The 23,890-nt window shown below is 38.5% G+C and overlaps 1 protein-coding gene across 5 annotated transcripts in view; it reads left to right on the forward strand.

Annotated features, from left to right (window-relative positions):
• LOC133612619 (DNA topoisomerase I, mitochondrial) overlaps positions 1-23,890 on the forward strand; it is a 70,320-nt gene that overhangs the window by 30,956 nt on the left and 15,474 nt on the right. For 4 of the 5 annotated variants that reach the window (XM_061970200.2, XM_061970199.2, XM_061970198.2 and 1 more), the window contains 10 exons: positions 1,774-1,858; positions 1,962-2,104; positions 2,215-2,330; positions 4,756-4,877; positions 7,662-7,784; positions 10,382-10,569; positions 11,097-11,241; positions 14,839-14,982; positions 15,455-15,640; positions 19,788-19,856. In XM_061970200.2, coding sequence (XP_061826184.1) covers positions 1,774-1,858; positions 1,962-2,104; positions 2,215-2,330; positions 4,756-4,877; positions 7,662-7,784; positions 10,382-10,569; positions 11,097-11,241; positions 14,839-14,982; positions 15,455-15,640; positions 19,788-19,856 — 1,321 coding nt within the window. The remainder of the gene's footprint in view (positions 1-1,773; positions 1,859-1,961; positions 2,105-2,214; positions 2,331-4,755; positions 4,878-7,661; positions 7,785-10,381; positions 10,570-11,096; positions 11,242-14,838; positions 14,983-15,454; positions 15,641-19,787; positions 19,857-23,890) is intronic. The other variant, XM_061970201.2, reaches the window with a different exon arrangement.

Genomic DNA, 23,890 nt, shown 5'->3' on the forward strand with positions numbered 1-23,890 from the left:
ATATGACTCCACCACCAGCAGCTAGTTTATGGTAACAATATTAACTTAACAGAACATATATTTTTAAGTGTGTATATTTTTCAGAATTACTCATTATATTGAACAAAAATTGCCTGTCGTCCCGATGAATTTATCTGGCAACTACGGTTGTCACTCACCGCTGTCTCGTCCACACTCTCATGCAGTGAGCGTGTGCGCGCGCACAAAATCACAAAAAGCTAATGGACATGTTTTTTTGTTTTTTTCGTCCTGTCCAGCTGTTCTCAGCCAAATCATATTGTTGATGTAGATGCCCATATCGGCTGTGCACATTTACTTGACAAAAGAGAAGTGTGGGATACTTCTCTTGTTGCCTTATTTGTATTTGACTTTATTAAATGGATATATATTATTATTTGGTGCAGCCGGGCCGGAGCAGGAGATAGAAAGAGGAAAAAAAAGGGATAGAAAGAGGAAAAAAAAGAAGACAGAAGGGGAAATTGACAGAGAGACGACAACAAGAGCAAACAACAATTGAACAACATCAGCAAATAGAATATGTACAAATATGATGGTAAAAGTGATAGCAAAGAAGCACTTAGTGAAATAGTGAAGTGAATTATTTTTATATAGCGCTTTTCTCTATTGACTCAAAGCACTTTACATAGTGAAACCCAATATCTAAGTTACATTTAAAGCAGTGTGGGTGGCACCGGGAGCAGGTGGGTAAAGTGTCTTGCCCAAGGACACAACAGCAGTGACTAGGATGGCGGAAATAAATACAGAAATGACAATGAACATTATTACACTACAAATGGAGCAATACAAATACTAATAGAAATAGCACTATTGATAATGAATAATACAATTATTGCATCTACTAACAATACAATTGTTAAAATGCAACAATACATATATGTAACGACAATTTGAAATACGAAAGAAAGAAGATACATGGAGTGGAAGAAAGAAAAGACAACTATATTACCGTATTTTTCGGACCATAAGTCGCAGTTTTTTTCATAGTTTGGGGGTGCGACTTATACTCAGGAGCGACTTATGTGTGAAATTATTAACACATTACCGTAAAATATCAAATAATATTATTTAGCTCATTCACGTGAGAGACTAGAAGTATAAGATTTCATGGGATTTAGCGATTAGGAGTGACAGATTGTTTGGTAAACATATAGCATGTTCTATATGTTATAGTTATTTGAATGACTCTTACCATAATATGTTACGTTAACATACCAGGCACGTTCTCAGTTGGTTATTTATGCCTCATATAACGTACACTTATTCAGCCTGTTGTTCACTATTCTTTATTTATTTTAAATTGCCTTTCAAATTTCAAAAATGTTATCAAATAAATTTCCCCCAAAAATGCGACTTATACTCCAGTGCGACTTATATATGTTTTTTTCCTTCTTTATTATGCATTTTCGGCCGGTGCGACTTATACTCCGGAGCGACTTGTGCTCCGGAAAATACGGTAACCTTGTAGATTGTTATAGTAACAATAGGTTAAGCTTTGTCATTGTGCCATATGTTACCGAGTTTCCCCTAGGGCAACAATGTTAATATATGTTTGATGAAACATGATTATATGCATGAGTGCATGTTATGCACGGGCGTAGTTTTGTCATTACGTGCTAAAAGCCGCAAGAAGGCGGGATATAATGTTTAAAACACATTGGAAAGTTAGCACCCTTAATTAAGGCATCCATGTAAAGGTTGAAAACAACCCCCTTTAATTAGGGTATTAATATTGTGTTTGTGTTTGGGTATTAGCAGCTCAAATAAGAAAAGAAGACAACATTTAGTGAAAGAAGAAAACGAGGCTCCGAAAAAGAGGACCAAAAAGAAAGCTGAGCAGGTAAAACTGTCTGCCGCTTCACCCATCTCCATCAATAACACATCTGACATAACTTCTGTAAGAAACATAGTTCATGCAGGAAGTGTTAAATTTATATCTACAGTTTATTTCTCGACACGGGGTGAAGAAAGAGGAAGAAGAGCAACGGGTCTCAAAAGCGTCAAAGAAGACAAAAGACGAGATTAAGGAGGCAAGACTGTTGAAGATCAAAAAGAAGGAAGAGGAGGAACAGAATCGCTGGCGATGGTAGGAAATACTTTTATTCAACTTGTTTTGAACCTGGCTCGATGTTACCAACAGTCTCACTCTTAAAAGAGGAATTTAACTTTATCAAAAATATCTTCATATTGCATCAGGTGGGAGGAAGCAAAGTATGAAGACGGGGTAAAATGGAGGTTTCTGGAACACAAGGGACCCTACTTTCCACCTGAGTACCAGCCTCTACCAGACAAGGTTCACTTCTACTACAATGGTCAGTATTAACAAGAGATTTTGGGATCTACCCAACACGATAGTGTTCTAATATTCCAAATATTTAGCAAATTGTGAATCTCCTCACTTTTTGCACACCAAAAAGACAGAACAATAGTTTGTGCCTCTGTAGACACACAGAGGCTTCCAGTGTGTAATATTCTGTTTGCTATACGTCAACATGGACATGTTGTAAACAGTCAATCAGCCACATTCACAGTCAAGTAAATGAATGGTGAAATATGATCCTTGCAGGACTTTCTTTTTCTGGCCTTAAAGAGGGAGATACTTATTTTAAAACGGTTTCAAATAGATTACAGACTGCTTTTCACTTTATTTGATATGAAAATGAACTTTGCAGAATATCCCTTTCACTCTTATCGCCCTTCTCATGTACTGTGTACATTAATTTTACATGACACAGGATGAATTGAAACATGTCACCGTTATGCAAATGTACATGTAGAAAGTTAGTGAGCCATTGCAACAGAAAATCTGAGGTTCAACCTGCAACTTGAGAGGGCATAAAAGATGATCATCTGATGAGGTTAAATACAACTGTGATTTAAAAAAAAAAAAAAAAGAAAAGTGTTTTAATGAATAATTTTGTAAATAGTTTTTAAATGAACAAATGAATGATACATTTGCTCTATTAATAAGCAACTTTAAAGGCCTACTGAAATGCGATTTTCTTATTTAAATGGGGATAGCAGGTCCATTCTATGTGTCATACTTGATCATTTCGCGATATTGCCATATTTTTGCTGAAAGGATTTAGTAGAGAACATCGACAATGAAGTTCGCAACTTTTGGTCGCTGATAAAAAAGCCTTGCCTGTACCGGAAGTAGCAGACGATATGCGCGTGACGTCACAGGTTGTGGAGCTCCTCACATCCGCAAATTGTTTACAATCATGGCCACCAGCAGCGAGAGCGATTCGGACCGAGAAAGCGACGATTTCTCCATTAATTTGAGCAAGGATGAAAGATTTGTGGATGAGGAAAGTGAGAGTGAAGGACTAGAGGGCAGTGGGAGCGATTCAGATAGGGAAGATGCTGTGAGAGGCGGGTGGGACCTGATATTCAGCTGGGAATGACTAAAACAGTAAATAAACACAAGACATATATATACTCTATTAGCCACAACACAACCAGGCTTATATTTAATATGCCATAAATTAATCCCGCATAACAAACACCTCCCCCCTCCCGTCCAATACAACTCAAACACCTGCACAACACACTCAATCCCACAGCCCAAAGTACCGTTCACCTCCCCAAAGTTCATACAGCACATATATTTCCCCAAAGTCCCCAAAGTTACGTACGTGACATGCACATAGCGGCACGCACGTACGGGCAAGCGATCAAATGTTTGGAGGCCGCAGCTGCATGCGTACTCACGGTACCGCGTCTGCGTATCCAACTCAAAGTCCTCCTGGTAAGAGTCTCTGTTGTCCCAGTTCTCCACAGGCCAATGGTAAAGGTTGACTGTCATCTTTCGGGAATGTAAACAATGAAACACCGGCTATGTTATCCGGCACAACAGTCAGGGGGTGCATTCTACGGCGGGGGTGCGTTATCCGGCACAACACCTGCCGCAATACACCGCTTCCCCCCTACAGCATTCTTCTTAGCTGTCTCCATTGTTCATTGAACAAATTGCAAAAGATTCACCAACACAGATGTCCAGAATACTGTGGAATTTTGCGATGAAAACAGACGACCTAATAGCTGGCCACAATGCTGTCCCAAAATGTCCTCTACAATCCGTGACGTCACGCGCAGACGTCATCATACCGAGACGTTTTCAGCAGGATATTTTGCGCGAAATTTAAAATTGCACTTTAGTAAGCTAACTCGGCCGTATTGGCATGTGTTGCAATGTTTAGATTTCATCATTGATATCAGACTACGTGGTCGGTAGTAGTGGGTTTCAGTAGGCCTTTAAGGGATACTGATGTACTTTAGTTCAGGTTCCTGGGATCCCATAGGTCTATTGTTAGCAAGGAACAAGGGGATTGTTGTCGATTACTAAAACATTAATGGATCTTCTCAAGTAAATGTGTATTTGGTGAAAGGGTGATTAACTTTAGTTGTTACTGAGCCAGAAGGCCTATGTAATGAGATGGTTTGGTCTGCTTGTGCATGTTTGTCTTTGAAGCTGAAAAGTAGTGCAGTTTGAAAGCTGATCTTTGTGCTTAACAGTCCTTCATAAATTAATTAATTAGCCTGACAGGTATGTTGGTACGTTGATACTTTATTTTTATCCTGTCACTTGCACAATACTTTTCTGAGTGAATTAAAGAGCCTTGTGATGTGAAAAGTGGAATTAATCCAAAGTGCATCAAACAAAACTAAATCTTCTGGCATCTTGTTACAAAATTATCACATCACAGTGTTTGCTCGTTTTTTTTTCCCCCACAGGTAAGCCAGTGAAGCTGAGCCTGGCAGCTGAGGAGGTGGCTGTGTTCTTTAGCCAGATGTTAGATCATGAATACACCACTAAAAAGGTTTTCCAGGAGAACTTCTTTAAAGATTGGAGGCAGGTAAACTGAAAGTGGTCATTTATTTTACATTTGAAAAGTAAAAGTGATACTGTACTATTGATATTTATTTACAATAGTTGTCTGAATGTGTCATTGATTGATTTCCGTGTATTACATCTTTCTGCTTGTGCATACATATGACCACGGAAAAGGTGTTTAAAACGTATTACTTTTCATGACGCTGTGTCTGTCATAGCAAAGCGTAACCTTTTTGTTTTCTTTCAAAATAATATCAAATATTGGTTTCCTGTTTCCGAGGTTCGGAATAAGAATGTTGTTGTTTTTTAGATATTGGAATAGTGTGTAAAAAAATAAATAAAAAAAGACAGTGTCAAATTTGTCAGTCAGGGTGTCCTTTGTTAGCAAGATGAGTTGCCAAGCCTAGGGTCATATCATGCAGAATTAATATTGCACTGCTCAGTGCTCAATGCACTTGAAAATATGATTTGTGTGAAGGCATTGATATGCTAATCCCTACAAGTAGCTTCTCTGCATATGAACAAATCCAATTAAACTGTTATATTAAAGGCGGAAAAAAAACCCTCTTCTCGCTCCACTGCCCTCAGTGCACGCCTACTATCGTTATATCAGTCATGCTTATGATGCGTTCCATTTACCTTGGAAGTTGAAAGTCTGAGCTGGGAATGACGTTACAGCCGACAATCACGGTGGCCACAGCCACTAAAGCTATTTTTGCACAAGCCTTGCTTGTCTGAATATAAACAACTTATGGGAAAACATGCACTCTCTCTGAAACACAGTGGATGAAGAGGAAACCCAAACGCTATTGCTAGCGATGTACAGCGTATACCGTATTTTTCGGAGTATAAGTCGCACCTGCCGAAAATGCATAATAAAGAAGGAAAAAAACATTAGGCAATTTTCATAAACTATGAAAAAAAACTGCGACTTATAGTCCGAAAAATACGGTACATACCACATTAAATTAATGTACAGTGACGTTACCATGTATAAATGCCCAACAATACATTGTATATGACCGATTTACTGCGACAAAAACTAATCAGAAGTGCTAATAACTGATATTATAAAAGCGGATATTATTGTTTACATCCAGAGCAGCCATCTTTAAACACAAACTCGGGGGTGGTGAGAATGCTCTGACTTTCCAAGTCAGAAATCCGACCTCAAGGGACGTTACAGTTGAAATTTTGACTAGGAACTCGGAAATTCCGACTTTCCAGTACAAATGGAACACACCTTTAGATGACTGACTAGATGTCCATACAGCTATGATGTTTAGGGATGTCCCGATCCAGGTTTTTGCACTTCCGATCCGATACCGATATTGTTTTTGCATTTCCGATCCGATACCGATACTGACTGATACTGATACTGACCGATACTGGCCTATCCGAGCATGTATTAAAGTTTAAAGTTATTTAGCCTACTTAGTTGTCAGAATCATGTTGAAAAGGGTTTTAGTACTCTTGATAACAACTAGCCAGCTGAATTAGGGGAGTTTGAATAATACACAATGGTTGGTAACAAGAAACTGACCTGTTTATTCAAGGATAAACACAAAATAGACAAAATTATACATGACAAACAGAAATGGCATCATTGAACTAGGGCTGGGCGATATGGCCTTTTTTTAATATTGCGATATTTTAAGGCCATATTGCGATACACAATATATATCTCGATATTTTGCCTTAGCCTTGAATGAACACTTGACGCATATAATCACAGCAGTATGATGATTCTATGTGTTTTGATTGATTGATTGAGACTTTTATTAGTAGGTTGCACAGTGAAGTACATATTCCGTACAATTGACCACTAAATGGTAACACCCGAATACGTTTTTCAACTTGTTTAAGTCGGGGTCCACTTAAATTGATTCATGATACAGATATATACTATCAGATATATACTATCATCATAATACAGTCATCACACAAGATAATCACATTGAATTATGGTAAACACGGACCGGAGTTTTTTTTAAAACTGGATCTGGATCGGCATTTTCCCATGCCTTGCCGATACGCAATTTTTGGCAAATATCGGCAGCCGATCCGATCCAAATATCGGATCGGGATATCCCTAATGATGTTTGAACGTGTACATGGTAAAGTGTGTTACTCTTGAGGTCAGCTTTTGCATTTAAACCCATTTGACCCCAGACAATGTGCGTTAGCAGCAGCAGTTGATGACAAAAAAAAACTCAATACGATAAAGCAACAAGCTACAAATTAAAGTCCTGTTCAGTATTTGTCATTTTCCAACATACCCTAAAAGCAAGAACTTCAAAAGATGATATGTGGTCATATGGACAAAGTCCCCCTTGCCTCCATTTCATTCAGTAATCACATTTTTTGGACCGTAAGAGGCCGTAATGATACAAGCCCCACATGTTGACATTTAGCACCAATAACGTCTGTGATGATCCATAAAGTCTCCACCGAGAGCAACCTTTTATTGGTGCCCTGTTAGCGATCTCTTTGATGAGAGGAGCCTTTTGAGCAATAACTTCAAAAAGTTGATTTGAAGCTCAACTAAACTGCTGCCTTATCGTGTGCTGACATATCAGGCTGACTTTTTTTCCTTTGCCAATGTTTAATACCATCAACAGCTTTCTTGCCAAACATGTTCATTCTAACTTCCATTTTATGAGCGACATTTTGAAGAGTTTTCTAAATATGAATTACTTTTTATATAATTGGTAATATTAAAAGGGATTGAACAATAGAACTTCAATATAGGCTGCTGTTATTGTTTTTTATGTATTTGCATGGTCTAACTTTGCACCTGTTAAAGGAAATGACGGACGAGGAGAGATTGTTGATTCGACATCTTGAAAAATGTGATTTTGGAGAGATTCATGCCATGCATAAAGCCAAGGTGGAGGAAAGAAAAAACATGAGCAAGCAAGACAAATTGGTAAGTACTGTAGGTTTGTCACAATGTCAGAATTTCAGGAGTCTCCACCGCTAACTATGAATTGCCGCGATTCTCAATAAATATTTGATACCACGATAAAAATAATTAAACTGAACCAATGTACTTGGTATAACTAAAATCACTACTTAATTGAAAACTGTTTCAAACTCAAGTATTTAATGTTTCAACATTGTTTTGCACAGAATTTAAATTACAGAGGTAACTTGTATATTTGAAAAATTGAAAAAACAGTGGCCTATAGCCTTCCTGTATATCAAAACAAAAAATACTGTGCTTATAAATATGCTTATAAATAACAATACTCAACTATTTTACATTCTAAAAAGAACAGCAATGGCATGAAGCCATAAAGCAAACATTATTGTTAATATTTCAATTTGGTGAAAGCGTGACGCCATGTAATTTTGTAATTAAATTCCTTTTTTTTTTTTCTTATTAGTATTTAACATTTCAGCCTTTTTTCATTATGCTACGCCTTTGGCTCTATTCTTCCAATTTAGCAGTTTTTTTCCGTTTGTCTTATTCCAACAATGTACCAGAGGCCCATAAATAAGAGATGCCTTGAGCAAATGTCCTAGAGGCCACACTTTGCCTTCATGTTGAAATAAATAAACCAGTCGTATTCAAAGTGCTGCCAAACCATGGAAGAATGTCTGTTTTCTTAGCACTTGTAGAAGTTAGGGTTGTATGCTTCGGGAGGTTTTCTGCATGTCGTGGTAATGCACATTGCCTGGGCTTGGGGTGGCAGATCTCAGCTCTCACTCGCTTGGCGAATGCTTTTTTAATTGCTTGCATTTGATTACTGAATACGTCTTATGACGTAAGATACTCCTCTCTTTCACGTTTAATATGTACCTCTACTTGCTAAATGTAGCGTCAAAGTTGATATAGTGCATCACAGATCATTTCTTATTCTCTGGCAAATCAGACGCATATGCAGTGTGATATAAAGCAGAGTTGTGCCACACCTACTGTTACGCTATACTGCCACAGTTCATTCTAATTTATGAACGGAATTGCCAAATCCGCATTCGTGACAGGCCTCCGTGAATATGTAAATAAATGGAAAACACTGGCTCATTAAAAAAAAAATGTTTTCAGCGCTCACGCACAGAAAATGTACATGGCTCACTTAGGAAAAAGTGTTGTACATAAGTATTGATACTTTTGACAACCCAATTAGTAAGATGTTATTTATTTCAGTGTGTGGATTATAATTAAATGGAGTGATGGCTAAAGAACTGACTAAAAGGACAAGAAGCTGTGTTAAGTGGTTATATCGAGCCGATCGGCCACTAGCTGGTATTGATTGATTGATTGATTGAAACTTTTATTAGTAGATTGCACAGTACAGTACATATTCCGTACAATTGACCACTAAATGGTAACACCCGAATAAGTTTTTCAACTTGTTCAAGTCGGGGTCCACGTTAATCAATTCATGGTACATACAGTACATATACAGTATGTTTTCAAAGGTAGTACATTGCTTTAGTGTTTGCATTCGCCAATTTTCTCTAAAGTCAAGGAAGCTAATTTGCAGGCCCCCACCCATACTGACTGATTTTGATTCTTCCATTCAAAACGAAAATGTCAAACATGTCAACTAGAGATGTCCGATAATGTTTTTTTTGCCGATATCCGATATTGTCCAACTCTTAATTACCGATTCTGATATCAACCGATACCGATATATACAGTTGTGGAATTAACACATTATTATGCCCCGCTGGGTGCATGAAACAATGTAACAAGGTTTTCCAAAATAAATCGACTCAAGTTATGGAAAAAAATGCCAACATGGCACTGCCATATTTATTATTGAAGTTAAACATGCCTCAAAACAGCAGCTTGGAATTTGGGACATGCTCTCCCTGAGAGAGCATGAGGAGGTTGAGGTGGGCGGGGTTGTTGTGGGGGTTAGGGGGTAGCGGGGGGTGTATATTGTAGCATCCCGGAAGAGTTAGTGCTGCAAGGGGTTCTGGGTATTTGTTCTGTTGTGTTTATGTTGTGTTACGGTGCGGATGTTCTCCCGAAATGTGTTTGTCATTCTTGTTTGGTGCGGGTTCACAGTGTGGCGCATATTTGTAACAGTGTGAAAGTTGTTTATACGGCCACCCTCAGTGTGACCTGTATGGCTGTTGACCAAGTATGATTTGCATTCACTTGTGTGTGTGTGAAAAGCCGTAGATATTATGTGACTGGGCCGGCACGCAAAGGCAGTGCCTTTAAGGTTTATTGGCGCTCTGTACTTCCCCCTACGTCCGTGTACACAGAGGCATTTTAAAAAGTCATACATTTTACTTTTAAAACACGATACCGATAATTTTGAAACAGATACCGATAATTTCCGATTTTACATTTTAAAGCATTTATCGGCCGATAATATCGTCAGTCCGATATTATCGGACATCTCTAATGTCAACCCTCGTATCTGCTTGAAAATATTAATATTGACTGCACCCCATACCCTCGTGCATGTGTATGCATATGTTTTATTATATGAAAGTATTGTTCCACTGGTTAGTAATTATGGACGCCTATATTTATATAATTCGGTATATACTTTGTTACAGATATTAAAAGAGGCCAATCAGAAGATAATAGAGGAGTATGGCTACTGTCTGTTGGACCACCACAAAGAACGTATCGGCAACTTCAAGATTGAGCCTCCAGGGCTGTTCAGGGGTAGAGGAGAGCATCCTAAACAGGGCATGCTGAAGAAAAGGATCCAGCCTGAAGATGTCATCATCAACTGCAGCAAGTGAGAAATGGGCAAAGATGATGTAAACTGACTTAAGAAAAAGCTGAATTTTCCCAAACGATTTGTTTGCGACTTGCACTTTAACCTCTACTCTCTTCTTCAAGTAAGTAGGTAAAGTGAAATGGTTCCTTAATACAGTGTGTGAACTCTGAAAGTTTTACAGATCAGTAATGCAATTCAGCACAATGGTTACCTCAACCAACCTCAGGGAAACAGGGTATGATATTACTCAATGCAGCGGCTTCCTATCTTCACACAAAAGCGTTTTTAAATTTTAGCCAACCAGCATGGTATTCAGTAGTGCGCAGATCTATGATAAGGATGAACAATTCTAGTGAGGAGCAGCATCTTGGCCCATTCCCAAGTTACCCCTTTCTGAAAATCAGTATAGTTCATGTTCTCCTGCTTACAAAAAAAAAAAACCTTGATCAATTCCTTACTGGCAAATTTGTAAAGTTTGTCATACAGTACATGTCAATTACATCAGAGGATGTTCATTAGATCTTTTCTCGTCGTGTATCCCACAGAGAAGCAAGCACCCCTGTGGCTCCTGCTGGTCATCGCTGGAAGGAGGTTCGGCATGACAACTCTGTGACATGGTTGGCCAGTTGGACTGAGAACATCCAGGGAGCAATTAAATATGTCATGCTTAATGCCAACTCCAAACTCAAGGTCAGTCTGGAACAGAAATATGCAATTTGGCTTACTCAGTGGTTCCCAATTATTTTCTGTCATAGTAATTAAAAAAGAGCAATCGTCAATTAAAATACGATCTACTTTCAACAAGTAAGGCAGGTTTGTCTTTGAATATATTCGCAAACAAGATCCGCGATAATAAATATTAATCCTGAGAACTATATAAACCTGTGGAATTTTTTGTGGCACAAACATTTATATAGAAACAAAGTACAAAGTTTGGAACTATGTATGGTACTAAATTCAATACAATCATTTAAATTATTTACTTGAAATTTAAATTTTTTTCAACCGCTTCCTTTCTTTTTTTCACACAGGAAATGAACTAAATGTAAATGTTTTAAATTATCAGTATAATATGTGGAGAAGGGGTAAAATTAAATACAAGCTTCACTTCTTTCTACTCCTTTTTGAACATGTTAAATTGTGCAATTTTTTAATTGTGCAAAATGTATCTGTGATGTAACTTGTTAAAAACATGTTTGAAACAATTCACGTCAAACATACCTTTAAGAATTGGGGTTATAATTCCACAATTTTTAACATGTTTGCCTTTATGCTTCTCCGATAATGTGTTTTCTTCAGGTATTTCGTACCGACATCAACACACGATAGATATGTGATGCTGGAGAACATACTTGCCAACCTTGAGACCTCCGATTTCGGGAGGGGGGTGGGGGTGGGGGCGTGGCTAAAAGGGGAGGAGTATATTTACAGCTAGAATTCACCAAGTCAAATATTTCATATATATAAAGATTTATATATATATATATATATATATATATATATATATATGTGTATGTATGTATGTATGTATGTATGTATGTATGTATGTATGTATGTATGTATGTATGTATGTGTATATATATATATATATATATATAAAGAAATACTTGACGTTCAGTGAATTCTAGCTATATATATATATATATATATATATATATATATATATATATTTATTTATTTTAATGTATGTATGTATATATATATATATATATATATATATATATATATATATATATATATATCCATCCATTTTCTACCGCTTATTCCCTTTTGGGGTCGCGGGGGGCGTATATATATTTATATATATATACATATATATATATATATTTATTTTATTATATATATATATATATATCTATTTTATTATATATATACATATATATATATATATATATATATATATATATATATATGAAGGTAGAAAAGCGCTATACAAGTATAACCCATTTATCATTTATTATTATATATATATATATATATATATATATATATATATATAAATAAATACTTGAATTTCAGTGTTCATTTATTTGCACATATACACACACATAACACTCATCTACTCATTGTTGAGTTAAGGGTTGAATTGTCCATCCTTGTTCTATTCTTTGTCCCTATTTTTCTAACCATGCTGAACACCCTCTCTGATGATGCATTGATGTGTGGCACGCACAAAAGTGCTTTCATCAAATGCACTAGATGGCAGTATTGTCCTGTTTAAGAGTGTCACAACATTGCTGTTTACGGCAGACGAACTGCTTTACGGTATACAAAAACGTGACTGCTGTTGTTGTGTGTTGTTGCCGCGCTGGGAGGACGTTAATGAAACTGCCTAACAATAAACCCATGAGGACCTGAGTCCGCCTGAATTTCGGGAGATTTTCGGGAGAAAATTTGTCCCGGGAGGTTTTCGGGAGAGGCGCTGAATTTCGGGAGTCTCCCGGAAAATCCGGGAGAGTTGGCAAGTATGCTGGAGAAACACTCACACTTTTTATACAATGTATGTGGAAAGTATTCACAGCGTTTCACTTTTTCCACTTTTTCTGTTAAAGCCTTGTTCCAAAGTGGAATAAATTCATTTTTATTCTCAAAATTCTACACACAATACCCCATGATGGCAATGGAAGTTAGTTGTTTTTTTTAAAATTGCAAATGTATTAAAAATAATAAACAAAAAAATCACATGTACATAACTCACAGCCGTTGCTCAATTTTTTGTTGATGCACCTTTGGCAGCAATTACAGCCTTTTGTGGCTCCAGGGAGCCACTAAGGCGGCGCTCTGCCTCGAGTTGCCGACTGCCGCCCTGGTGCAAACAGTTCACTGGGATGTGCATTTTAAACTAATGCTAATATTACCTCTCACCACACCCCCAAAGTGGCCCACCCTACTATTTGAGAAGTACCGGTGTAACTGAACATAAACAACATTGCATTAACTCAAAAACATTTACCATTGATGACGTGAAACCTCCACCAATTAGGTAATTCTCTGGTACTGTAGCCGCATTACACATTAGTTTTGGGGGAATTTAAGTATGCAATATGTAGATGCAAAATGTTCCAAATTAATATGTTGTCTCACTATCATACTTGCCAACCTTGAGACCTCCAAATTTGGGAGATTGTGGGGTGGGGGGGCGGAGTTTGGTGGTAGCGGGGGTGTATATTGTAGCCCGTAAGAGTTAGGGATTCTAGATATTTGTTCGGTTGTGTTTATGTTGTGTTACGGTGCGGATGTTCTCCCGAAATGTGTTTGTCATTCTTGTTTGGTGTGGGTTCACAGTGTGGCGCATATTTGTAACAGTGTTAAAGTTGTTTATTTGGCCACCCTCAGTGTGACCTGTATGGCTGTTGATCAAGTATGTCTTGCAGTCACTTACGTGTGTCTGCAGAAGCCGCATACATCATTTGACTGGGCCGGCACGCTGTTTGTATGGTGTAAAAGCGGACGCGACGACAGTTTGTAGAGGACGCTAAAGGCAGTGCCTTCACGGCACGCCCTTATTTTGTTGTCCGGGTGAAAATCGGGAGAAATTCGGGAGAATGGCTGCCCCCGGGAGATTTTCGGGAGGGGCACTGAATTTCGGGAGTCTCCCGGAAAAATCGGGAGGGTTGGCAAGTATGCCCACTATTTTGATTTTCCTTATACTTTTTTAAAAAATGTGTTGATTGCAGTGTGTATATTGGTATAGGCTCAATATACAACGATAAATCGATAGCTGCAGTAATCTAATCTATCGATTAATTTGTTCAATTAATCGGATAAAACACATTTTATGCTTCAATGCGTATTTTACATAAAAAATGTTTTTAAATAAAACTTTTTTCTGCTCGCCATAACCTTATTCTAATAAATGCACAACATAAAAATTTTAATTGCACTTTTAACGTGTACATTAATTCTAAATATATCAAAAAGTTCGCCGCCTCAGATCACGGCACAAACACACACACACACGCCGCAGCTCTTATGTGCGCTGCAGCAGTCGTGCAAAAAATATGTCCGTGTATGTAAAGTTCCGGCAAGTCTAGACGTTATTTTTTATTAGTGACTCTTATTAAACAAAGCAAACAGAATATGAATCAAATTATTTTTCTAATCGATTTAATTGATTAATCGTTGCAGCCCTACAATGAATATTCAACAAGCCGAATATTGTATACAGAGCATTCAGTCAGTGTTTCTCCTTTTTTTTTTTTTTTTTAATTAATTTATTTTTTTACATCTGTCTTTTTGTCAACACCTTCTCTCAACCATTCTCTTATTTCCATTGTTTGAATACAGGGAGAGAAGGACTGGGAGAAATACGAGGTCGCTCGCAAACTTAAGACGTGTGTTGATGCCATTCGTAAACAGTACCTTACGGATATGAAATCCCGAGAGATGCGTGTTCGACAAAGAGCTGTGGCCCTCTACTTCATAGATAAGGTATGATGATTCATTTGTATATTCAGTACATGACTCAAGCAATGAGAATACCGAGTTCATAATATCTGCGACAGATTCTTCTCAACACTTAGTCCTAATACTAACATGCACATGGGCATGTTGGAAATCAATGTTTTGTGTTCTGATAAGATTTTGCTGCCTTCTCAATTAACACTATTAAGTGCAGGGGAAAATTTGACTTGATTTAACATTTTCTGTCTGTGTCCTAAAAGCTAATGACTTCAATCTGTGTTGAATAAAATAGATGGACTAACCCTTTCATTACAGTTTGACTTGTGCTACTGCCAGCATTTTTTCAGTTCATCTCTTTTGGGATAAACATTTTTTTTTTATAATTTGTCTTTGATTTGACTGGTAAACTAAACACACTTGTTCAGAATTTTAGTAATGACGCTTAAAAGTACCCGCTGTAGAACTGGTATTGATTCTGACGTTTTCTGACCCGAAAAAGCTGGCGCTGAGAGCTGGTAATGAAAAGGAGGAGGGTGAGACGGCGGACACAGTGGGCTGCTGCTCGCTACGGGTAGAGCACATCACGCTTCACAAGGAGCTGGATGGCAACACGTGTGTGGTGGAATTTGATTTCCTGGGTAAAGATTCCATTCGCTATTACAACAAGGTCCCTGTCATCAGCAAGGTAAAAGAACACAAGTCACCTCGGCTTCTGCAGTTTCCCAAACAAGTGAACATGGTCTTATTTAGTGTATTCGAACTTAAGAGGTAGTGTTGAATATTAAAACATTTGTTTGAATATAAACTGAAGATGGGTTGATTAATGTTATTTCTTGATTAATATGTGCTTGAAACAGAATGACCTAGCTGTGTATGTATGCGTGTGCGCGCAGTATTGAAATGAGTGCTCGCAAAAGCGATGCACTGGACAGAATTAATTAGTCCCCTGCCTTGATGCAAAACTAATTCCCAAGAAATTGCTAAATGTCACTCTGAATTTTAAAACGTGAGGGATTTACATTTGTAAAATCAGTGAGTCAAAAATGCTCATGATGGTATACCTCCAGTGTGCCTTATCTGCCACTTGAAGGGTAATGTCATGCAGTGTTCCTTTTTTTTTGCCTCCCCCTGCAATATAGGAAAGTGACAATCCATTATGAACAATGTATTTGACTTTGTTCCCTACATGAAGTGTACAGCTCCACTAATGGACATTGGAGTGTTTCTTTCAAAGGCAAAATTAAAGTATTGCGAGAAACATAATTTTATATGGGACTTTATTGTATTATATGTAGAGTACATGTTCCAAAAAGAAAAAAGCATAAAACACAGTATATTTAAATATACTAAATGTAAAAAAGGGAATAAATAATCAAAATAATCTAGTTTGGTTACGCCATCATGAGCGCAACACAATGTTGTGAAAGTTTCAACTACAATTCTAAATAAGATGTCAAAAGCAAACTGAAATCAAATACACACAGCTTAAAGGGGAACATTATCACAATTTCATAAGGGTTAAAACCATTAAAAATCAGTTCCCAGTGGCTTATTTTATTTTTCGAAGTTTTTTTGGAAAATTTTACCCATCACGCAATATCCCTAAAAAAAAGCTTCAAAGTGCCTGATTTTAACCATCGTTATATACACCCGTCCATTTTCCTGTGACGTCACATAGCGAAGCCAACTCAAACAAACATGGCGCATAGAACAGCAAGCTATAGCGACATTAGCTCGGATTCAGACTCAGATTTCAGCGGTTTAAGCGATTCAACAGATTACGCATGTATTGAAACGGATGGTTGTAGTGTGGAGGCAGGTAGCGAAAATGAAATTGAAGAAGAAACTGAAGCTATTGAGCCATATCGGTTTGAACTGTATGCAAGCGAAACCGACGAAAACGACACGTGAGAAAGCGAGGACGAATTCGGCGATCACCTTCTAACCAACGATTGGTATGTGTTTGTTTGGCATTAAAGGTAACTAACAACTATGAACTAGGTTTACAGCATATAAAATACATTTGGCAACAACATGCACTTTGAGAGTGCAGACAGCCCAATTTTCATCAATTAATATATTCTGTAGACATACCCTCATCAAAGCTCTTTTTCTGAAAGCTGATCTGTTCAGTTTTGGAGTTGATGTCAGCAGGCCAGGGAAGCTAGGGCCGATAATCTTCTCTTGATCATCTTCGGTGGCATAAGGGACGGTGTGAGCCAAGACATCCAGGGGGTTTAGCTCGCTCGTCTGCGGGAACAAACTGCCGCTATTGCTTGCCGTGCTACCGAGGTCCTTTGTCCCTGAATTGCTCACACACTCCGGCAGATTCAATGGGGGTCTGGTGGCAGATTTCTTTGACTTTATCGTTGGAAATGCATCTGCTTTGAGTGTCGCAGGATATCCACACATTCTTGCCATCTCTGTCGTAGCATAGCTTTCGTCGGTAAAGTGTGCGGAACAAACGTCCAATTTCTTGCCACTTTCGCATCTTTGGGCCACTGGTGCAACTTGAATCCGTCCCTGTTCGTGTTGTTACACCCTCCGACAACACACCGACGAGGCATGATGTCTCCAAGGTACGGAAAACAGTCGAAAAAACGGAAAATAACAGAGCTGATTTGACTCGGTGTTTGAGAAAATGGCGGATTGCTTCCCGATGTGACGCCACGTTGTGACGTCATCGCTCCGAGAGCGAATATTAGAAAGGCGTTTAATTCGCCAAAATTCACCCATTTAGAGTTCGGAAATCGGTTAAAAAAAAAAAAAGGTATTTTTTCTGCAACATCAAGGTATATATTGACGCTTACATAGGTCTGGTGATAATGTTCCCCTTTAAAGATTGATCAATACCTATTTATGATGATTTATCAAAATATAAAAGAAACATACCTGAACAGAACGCTCATGATGGTTATACCAAAAAGTAACGCTATGAATCGCGTTTTTCCAAGTTTTTGGGGCATTTTTATGCTATTTCCAAGCATCTCCTTTTTATTATCGTTGATTTTAAATGATCAAACTAATGCATATTGTATATGCATGCCCTAGTAAACAAAAAAAAAGTCATGTTACATTTTGAAGTACATTTGTGCAGGTGGGTGCGAATGTACCCATTACCAGAGCTGTACACACATGAAGGGAAATAGGTTGTTTATATATAGTTTATAGAACATAACATACCTATTGCTTGAGACAATCTCCCTGAAACGTATTAATCATGTTAGACATCTCAGGGTAATATTGGACTCAGACTTGAACTTTAATAGCCACATAAGGTCAATAACATCTGCAGCTTTTTACCACTTTAAAAACCATTGCCAAAATCAAAATAATAGTGGTCAAAGTGACTAATCCATGCCTTTGTCTCCAGAAGGTTAGACTAATGTAATGGCCTTTTCACTGGGCTCTCTAAACAAGCTGTAAAGCAGCTGCAGTACATTCAGAATGCTGCTGTTCGAGTCCTGACTAGAACCAGGAAATATAACCGTATTAGTCCAGTGCTTAGGTCATTGCACTGGCTTCATGTTGATCAGAGAATACACTTTAAAACAGCTCTGCTTGTGGACAAGTCTTTTCATGGTCTTGTGCCAAAGTATATCTCTGACATGGGGGACAAGCGGTAGAAAATGGATGGATGGATGTTAGAACCATATGAACCATCTTGGGCTCTGGGAACCTCAAGGAGTGGTTTCCTGCTGATGTCTAAAATCAGAGCCAAACATTTCAGTTGTATGCTATCCTAACATATGGAATAGTCTTTCAGAAGTTGTGAGACGGGCCTCAATGTTGGCAATGTTCAAATCTAGGCTGAAAACACTTCTCTTTAATTGTGCATATGACAACTGAAAGTATTTTATATACACTTACTGATTTTTGATTTGAATTACGATTTGTTTTTTGTTTTTATTTTTTATTTAAATTATATATTTTTATGATTACTTTTTTATTTTTGCCTCGTAATTTTCTGTAAAGCACTTTGAATTGCCTGGTGTACTAATTGTGCTCTATAACTAAACTTGCCTTGCCTTACGAGATCACACTAATGCAATTGTTAGCAACTAGAGATGTCCGATAATGGCTTTTTGCCGATATTCCGATATTGTCCAATTCTTTAATTACCGATACCGATATCAACCGATATATACAGTCGTGGAATTAACACATTATGCCTAATTTGGACAACCAGGTATGGTGAAGATAAGGTACTTTAAAAAAAAAAAAAAAGATACATTTAAAAACATTTTCTTGAATAAAAAAGAAAGTAAAACAATATGAAAACAGTTACATAGAAACTAGTAATTAATGAAAATTAGTAAAATTAACTGTTGAAGGTTTGTACTTTTTGGTGGACCAGCAGCACGCACAATCATGTGTGCTTACGGACTGTATCCCTTGCAGACTGTATTGATATATATTGATATATAATGTAGGAACCAGAATATTAATAACAGAAAGAAACTACCCTTTTGTGTGAATGGGTGTAAATGGGGGAGGGGAGGTTTTTTGGGTTGGTGCACTAATTGTAAGTATCTTGTGTTTTTTATGTTGATTTAATAAAAACAAAACAAAAAAAACAACAATACCGATAATAAAAAACAAACAAAAAAACAATACCGATAATTTCCGATATTACATTTTAACGCATTTATCGGCCGATAATATCGGCAGGCCGATATTATTGGACATCTCTATTAGCAACCCCATGTTTTGGTAAGTGCTATCTGCAAAACAAGTAAGTGCTGACCTCCTTTTGTATGAATTGTTGATTTCAAAATGTGGAAATTGTTTAATTTAAAAAATAAATAATATGAATATGTTTTTCTCTTCAGGTATTTAAAAACCTTAAGCTCTTCATGGAGAGCAAGGACCCTGGAGATGAACTTTTTGACCGCCTCAATGTGAGTGCCTCGATTATCCCCTTGCTTTTGTTTTTATAACTGTTTTTGTCCTTGTATAAAACGGACTGAGAATGACTATTTAGTAACATTACCAGATGATAGTTAAAAAAATGAGTTGTTCGTTGAAACAACTCAGGAGTCCATTCAATTGTGGAAGTTTGCCAAGAAAAGAAGGGATCAAATGGAGTGTTTTTTTTCTTGATCCTGGGAGCAGAAGACTGACCGGGTCTAAATGTGAGGTATTTATATCATAAGGGCCATAAGATGAGCCATGGGTTAGTTCTAATGAAAGGTACAGATGAGCAGACCGATTTTTGCAAGCCTGGGGAGTTAAAAAGGATCTTAAACACACTGCTGGATAAAAATGAAACCGCACAAGTGAACATGCCGGCTGGATGAATTTCCCCTCATAAAAATGTGTCTTTTCGATCATGTCCTCTGGCTGCAGGCAACAGATTCCCAATTTCAACAGTCATTTCACCACCGGGACGCAGAAATTCTCAGGGTCATTATTTGTCATGTGAAAACATAACCCAAACTAACAGATTGTCCTCACTGAGGGAACACTCATTCACAATCACTTCTTGTAGTCAGTCCACGGACAGGCGACCCCACATTAAGTGCCTAGAGTTAAGGGCCTCTTTAGAGCTGGAGGTAAAAGGAACAGTTGAATTAGCATTTCATTACAAAATAGTTAAATGAAGGAGGGGGAATGTCACTGAGATAAGGCACAAGAGGGTCTGAAAGTTAGCCACCTGCAGCTTTACAGAAAAGCCAGACTTGAAAAAAGGTTGTGAGGTGGATGGCGGCATATTGACATGCAGCAACTGAAGGGTAGAGCACGCTGTTTCTGCTTTCTAGCTTGCAGTGTGCCAGGAAATGTCAGGGTGTGTTGGAGGTGGCTTGATAATGGATGCTGGAGGGAGGTCTGATTGACACACAGAAAAACCAGGCAAAAAGCTGAAAGACGGATGTGTGAAGGATTTGCGTATAGTAGGTGTTAAATGATGTCTGGAAAAGTGTGATGGAGGAGAATGATGTTTTAACATTAGGTGGTTGGAAGATACAGTACAGTAATAGGAGTTGGACAGATAAGGGATGCTACAAACTAGGGCTATAGTTAATACCAGGATATTTTAGAAAGCGGTATATATTTCATTCAATACCGCCATACCGGTATCGTTTGATGTGCCTTTGTTACAGCTGTTTGCGCTTCTCTGCGCCTGACAGGCGAAGTACAGGGCATTACCTTTGGCTCACCTCCACCCTTTGGGTGTTTACGGAGGCTTCTCTGACGCACAATGACGCGCTGCGCATCAAACCTTTTCTTTTTGACTGCTGAGTGATACAATGCTTTGGTCAGCGACTGCCTTTGGCTATTTTTTGAGTGATTACAGCTTTATTTAAAATACACCAATTTGCTTCAATCAATCAATGTTTATTTATATAGCCCTAAATCACAAGTGTCTCAAAGGGCTGCACAAGCCACAACGACATCCTCGGTACAGAGCCCACATAAGGGCAAGGAAAAACTCACCCCAGTGGGACGTCGATGTGAATGACTATGAGAAACCTTGGAGAGGACCGCATATGTGGGTAACCCCCCCCCCTCTAGGGTAGACCAAATGCAATGGATGTCAAGTGGTGGGTCTGACATAATATTGTGAGTCCAGTCCATAGTGGATCCAACATAATAGTAAGAGTCCAGTCCATAGTGGGGCCAGCAGGAAACCATCCCGAGCGGAGACGGGTCAGCAGCGCAGAGATGTTCCCAACCGATACACAGGCGAGCGGTCCACCCCGGGTCCCGACTCTGGACAGCCAGCACTTCATCCATGGCCACCGGACCCGTGTGTCTCCCCCTCCACAAGGGATAGGGGGGAGCAGAGGAGAAAAGAAAAGAAACGGCAGATCAACTGGTCTAAAAAGGGAGGCTATTTAAAGGCTAGAGTATACAAATGAGTTTTAAGATGGGACTTAAATGCTTCTACTGAGGTAGCATCTCTAACTGCTACCGGGAGGGCATTCCATAGTACTGGAGCCCCAATAGAAAACGCTCTATAGCCCGCAGACTTTTTTGGGGCTCTGGGAATCACTAATAAGCCAGAGTTCTTTGAACGCAGATTTCTTGCCGGGACATATGGCACAATACATTCGGCAAGATAGGATGGAGCTAGACCGTGTGGTATTTTATACGTAAGTAGTAAAACCTTAAAGTCACATCTTAAGTGCACAGGAAGCCAGTGCAGGTGAGCCAGTATAGGCGTAATATGATCAAACTTTCTTGTTCTTGTCAAAAGTCTAGCAGCCGCATTTTGTACCAACTGTAATCTTTTAATGCTAGACATAGGGAGACCCGAAAATAATACGTTACAGTAATCGAGAAGAGACGTAACGACATACTTGCCAATCCTCCCGGATTTTCCGGGAGACTCCCGAAATTCAGCGCCTCTCCCGAAAACCTCCCGGGACAAATTTTCTCCCGAAATTCAGGCGGACCTGGAGGCCACGCCCCCTCCAGCTCCATGTGGACCTGGCGGGTCTGCATGGAGCAATGTTGTTGTAATATATTGAGTTGGAGGCAATAAACAGGCGAGGGGATTAAGTACTGTACGTCTCTTTACTGTAGACTTCAGAACAGACTCACACACTTGACGTCAAGTGCGCAACACCACGTAAATCGTTGGCCAACCAAAAAGTAACCCCAGTACGCTATAGCCAACATTCACCAGGAGATGGCAACAGACAAACATAGATCACTCTATTACATTCCTCCCCTTTTATAAATGTAGAAGTTACTCAAAAGAAATAAACAACCCAACCAAAAAATGCAGCAGCTCAATTAAAAAACGGAACTTAAGCCACATTCTTTTTTTTTTTTTTAGTACTGAACTCTTAACCCTCATAATAACATGCTTATTATACAAACAGTATTTGTACATCTTTAACACAGATTTTTATACTGTCTTCAGAGATTCAGTTTTTTTGGTGGTACTCGAAACCTTTCTGGTGGGGTTTTTGTTGTGGGTGATCTGGGTTCTGATGATGGCAACTCAGCAGCCCTTGAATCTGGTTCAATGATGAGACTAGTTTGTGTCTGACTCACTGATGGAACTGAAACAGCACTGTCCGGTTGTACTGATGGCACATTTTCTGCAACTGGTGGAGACTAGATAACTGGCAGTCTCTCCATGTTTTCTCGCCATGGTAACATGTGATCCACATGCACTGTGCGCTGTCTCTGTCCGTCTTGATAGATATATATATATATATATATATATATATATATATATATATATATATATATATATATGAAATACTTGACTTGGTGAATTCTAGCTGTAAATATACTCCTCCCCTCTTAGCCACGCCCCCCCACAGCCCCCATCTCTCGAAATCAGAGGTCTCAAGGTTGGCAAGTATGCATAACGAACGCATGAATAATGATCTCAGCGTCGCTAGTGGATAAAATAGAACAAATTTTAGCGATAATACGGAAATGAAACAAGGCCGTTTTAGTAACACTCTTAATGTGTGACTCAAACGAGAGAGTTGGGTCGAAGATAATACCCAGATTCTTTACCGAGTCGCCTTGTGTAATTGTTTGGTTGTCAAATGTTAAGGTGGTATTATTTAATAGATGTCGGTGCTTGAGAACCTAAACCTGTCCTTGTAGTGACGTTACTACTAATCTCATCTGTTTATGTTGTTAACTTCTGTAAGTGACCTGCTAGTGATAGTTCCTCTCTGCCGCTCGCTGGGCATGTCGAAATGTTTAGTGACACCTCGGCTTGAAAGTGCCTCTCCCAACAGCCCGTGCGTACTAAGCTACTGTAGTATGGTGGCTGAAAAGTACCGTATTTTTCGGACTATAAGTCGCAGTTTTTTTCAGTTTGGCCGGGCTCCAGTGCGATTTATATGTTTTTTTCCTTCTTTATTATGCATTTTGGCAGGTGCGACTTATACTCCGGTGCAACTTATACTCCGAAAAATACGGTAGTTTTAAATTAAACAGCCAGCAGCTTTCACTGCAG

The sequence above is a fragment of the Nerophis lumbriciformis genome, linkage group LG10 (genome assembly GCF_033978685.3).
Source record: "Nerophis lumbriciformis linkage group LG10, RoL_Nlum_v2.1, whole genome shotgun sequence".
In the NCBI taxonomy this organism is placed as follows: domain Eukaryota; kingdom Metazoa; phylum Chordata; class Actinopteri; order Syngnathiformes; family Syngnathidae; genus Nerophis; species Nerophis lumbriciformis.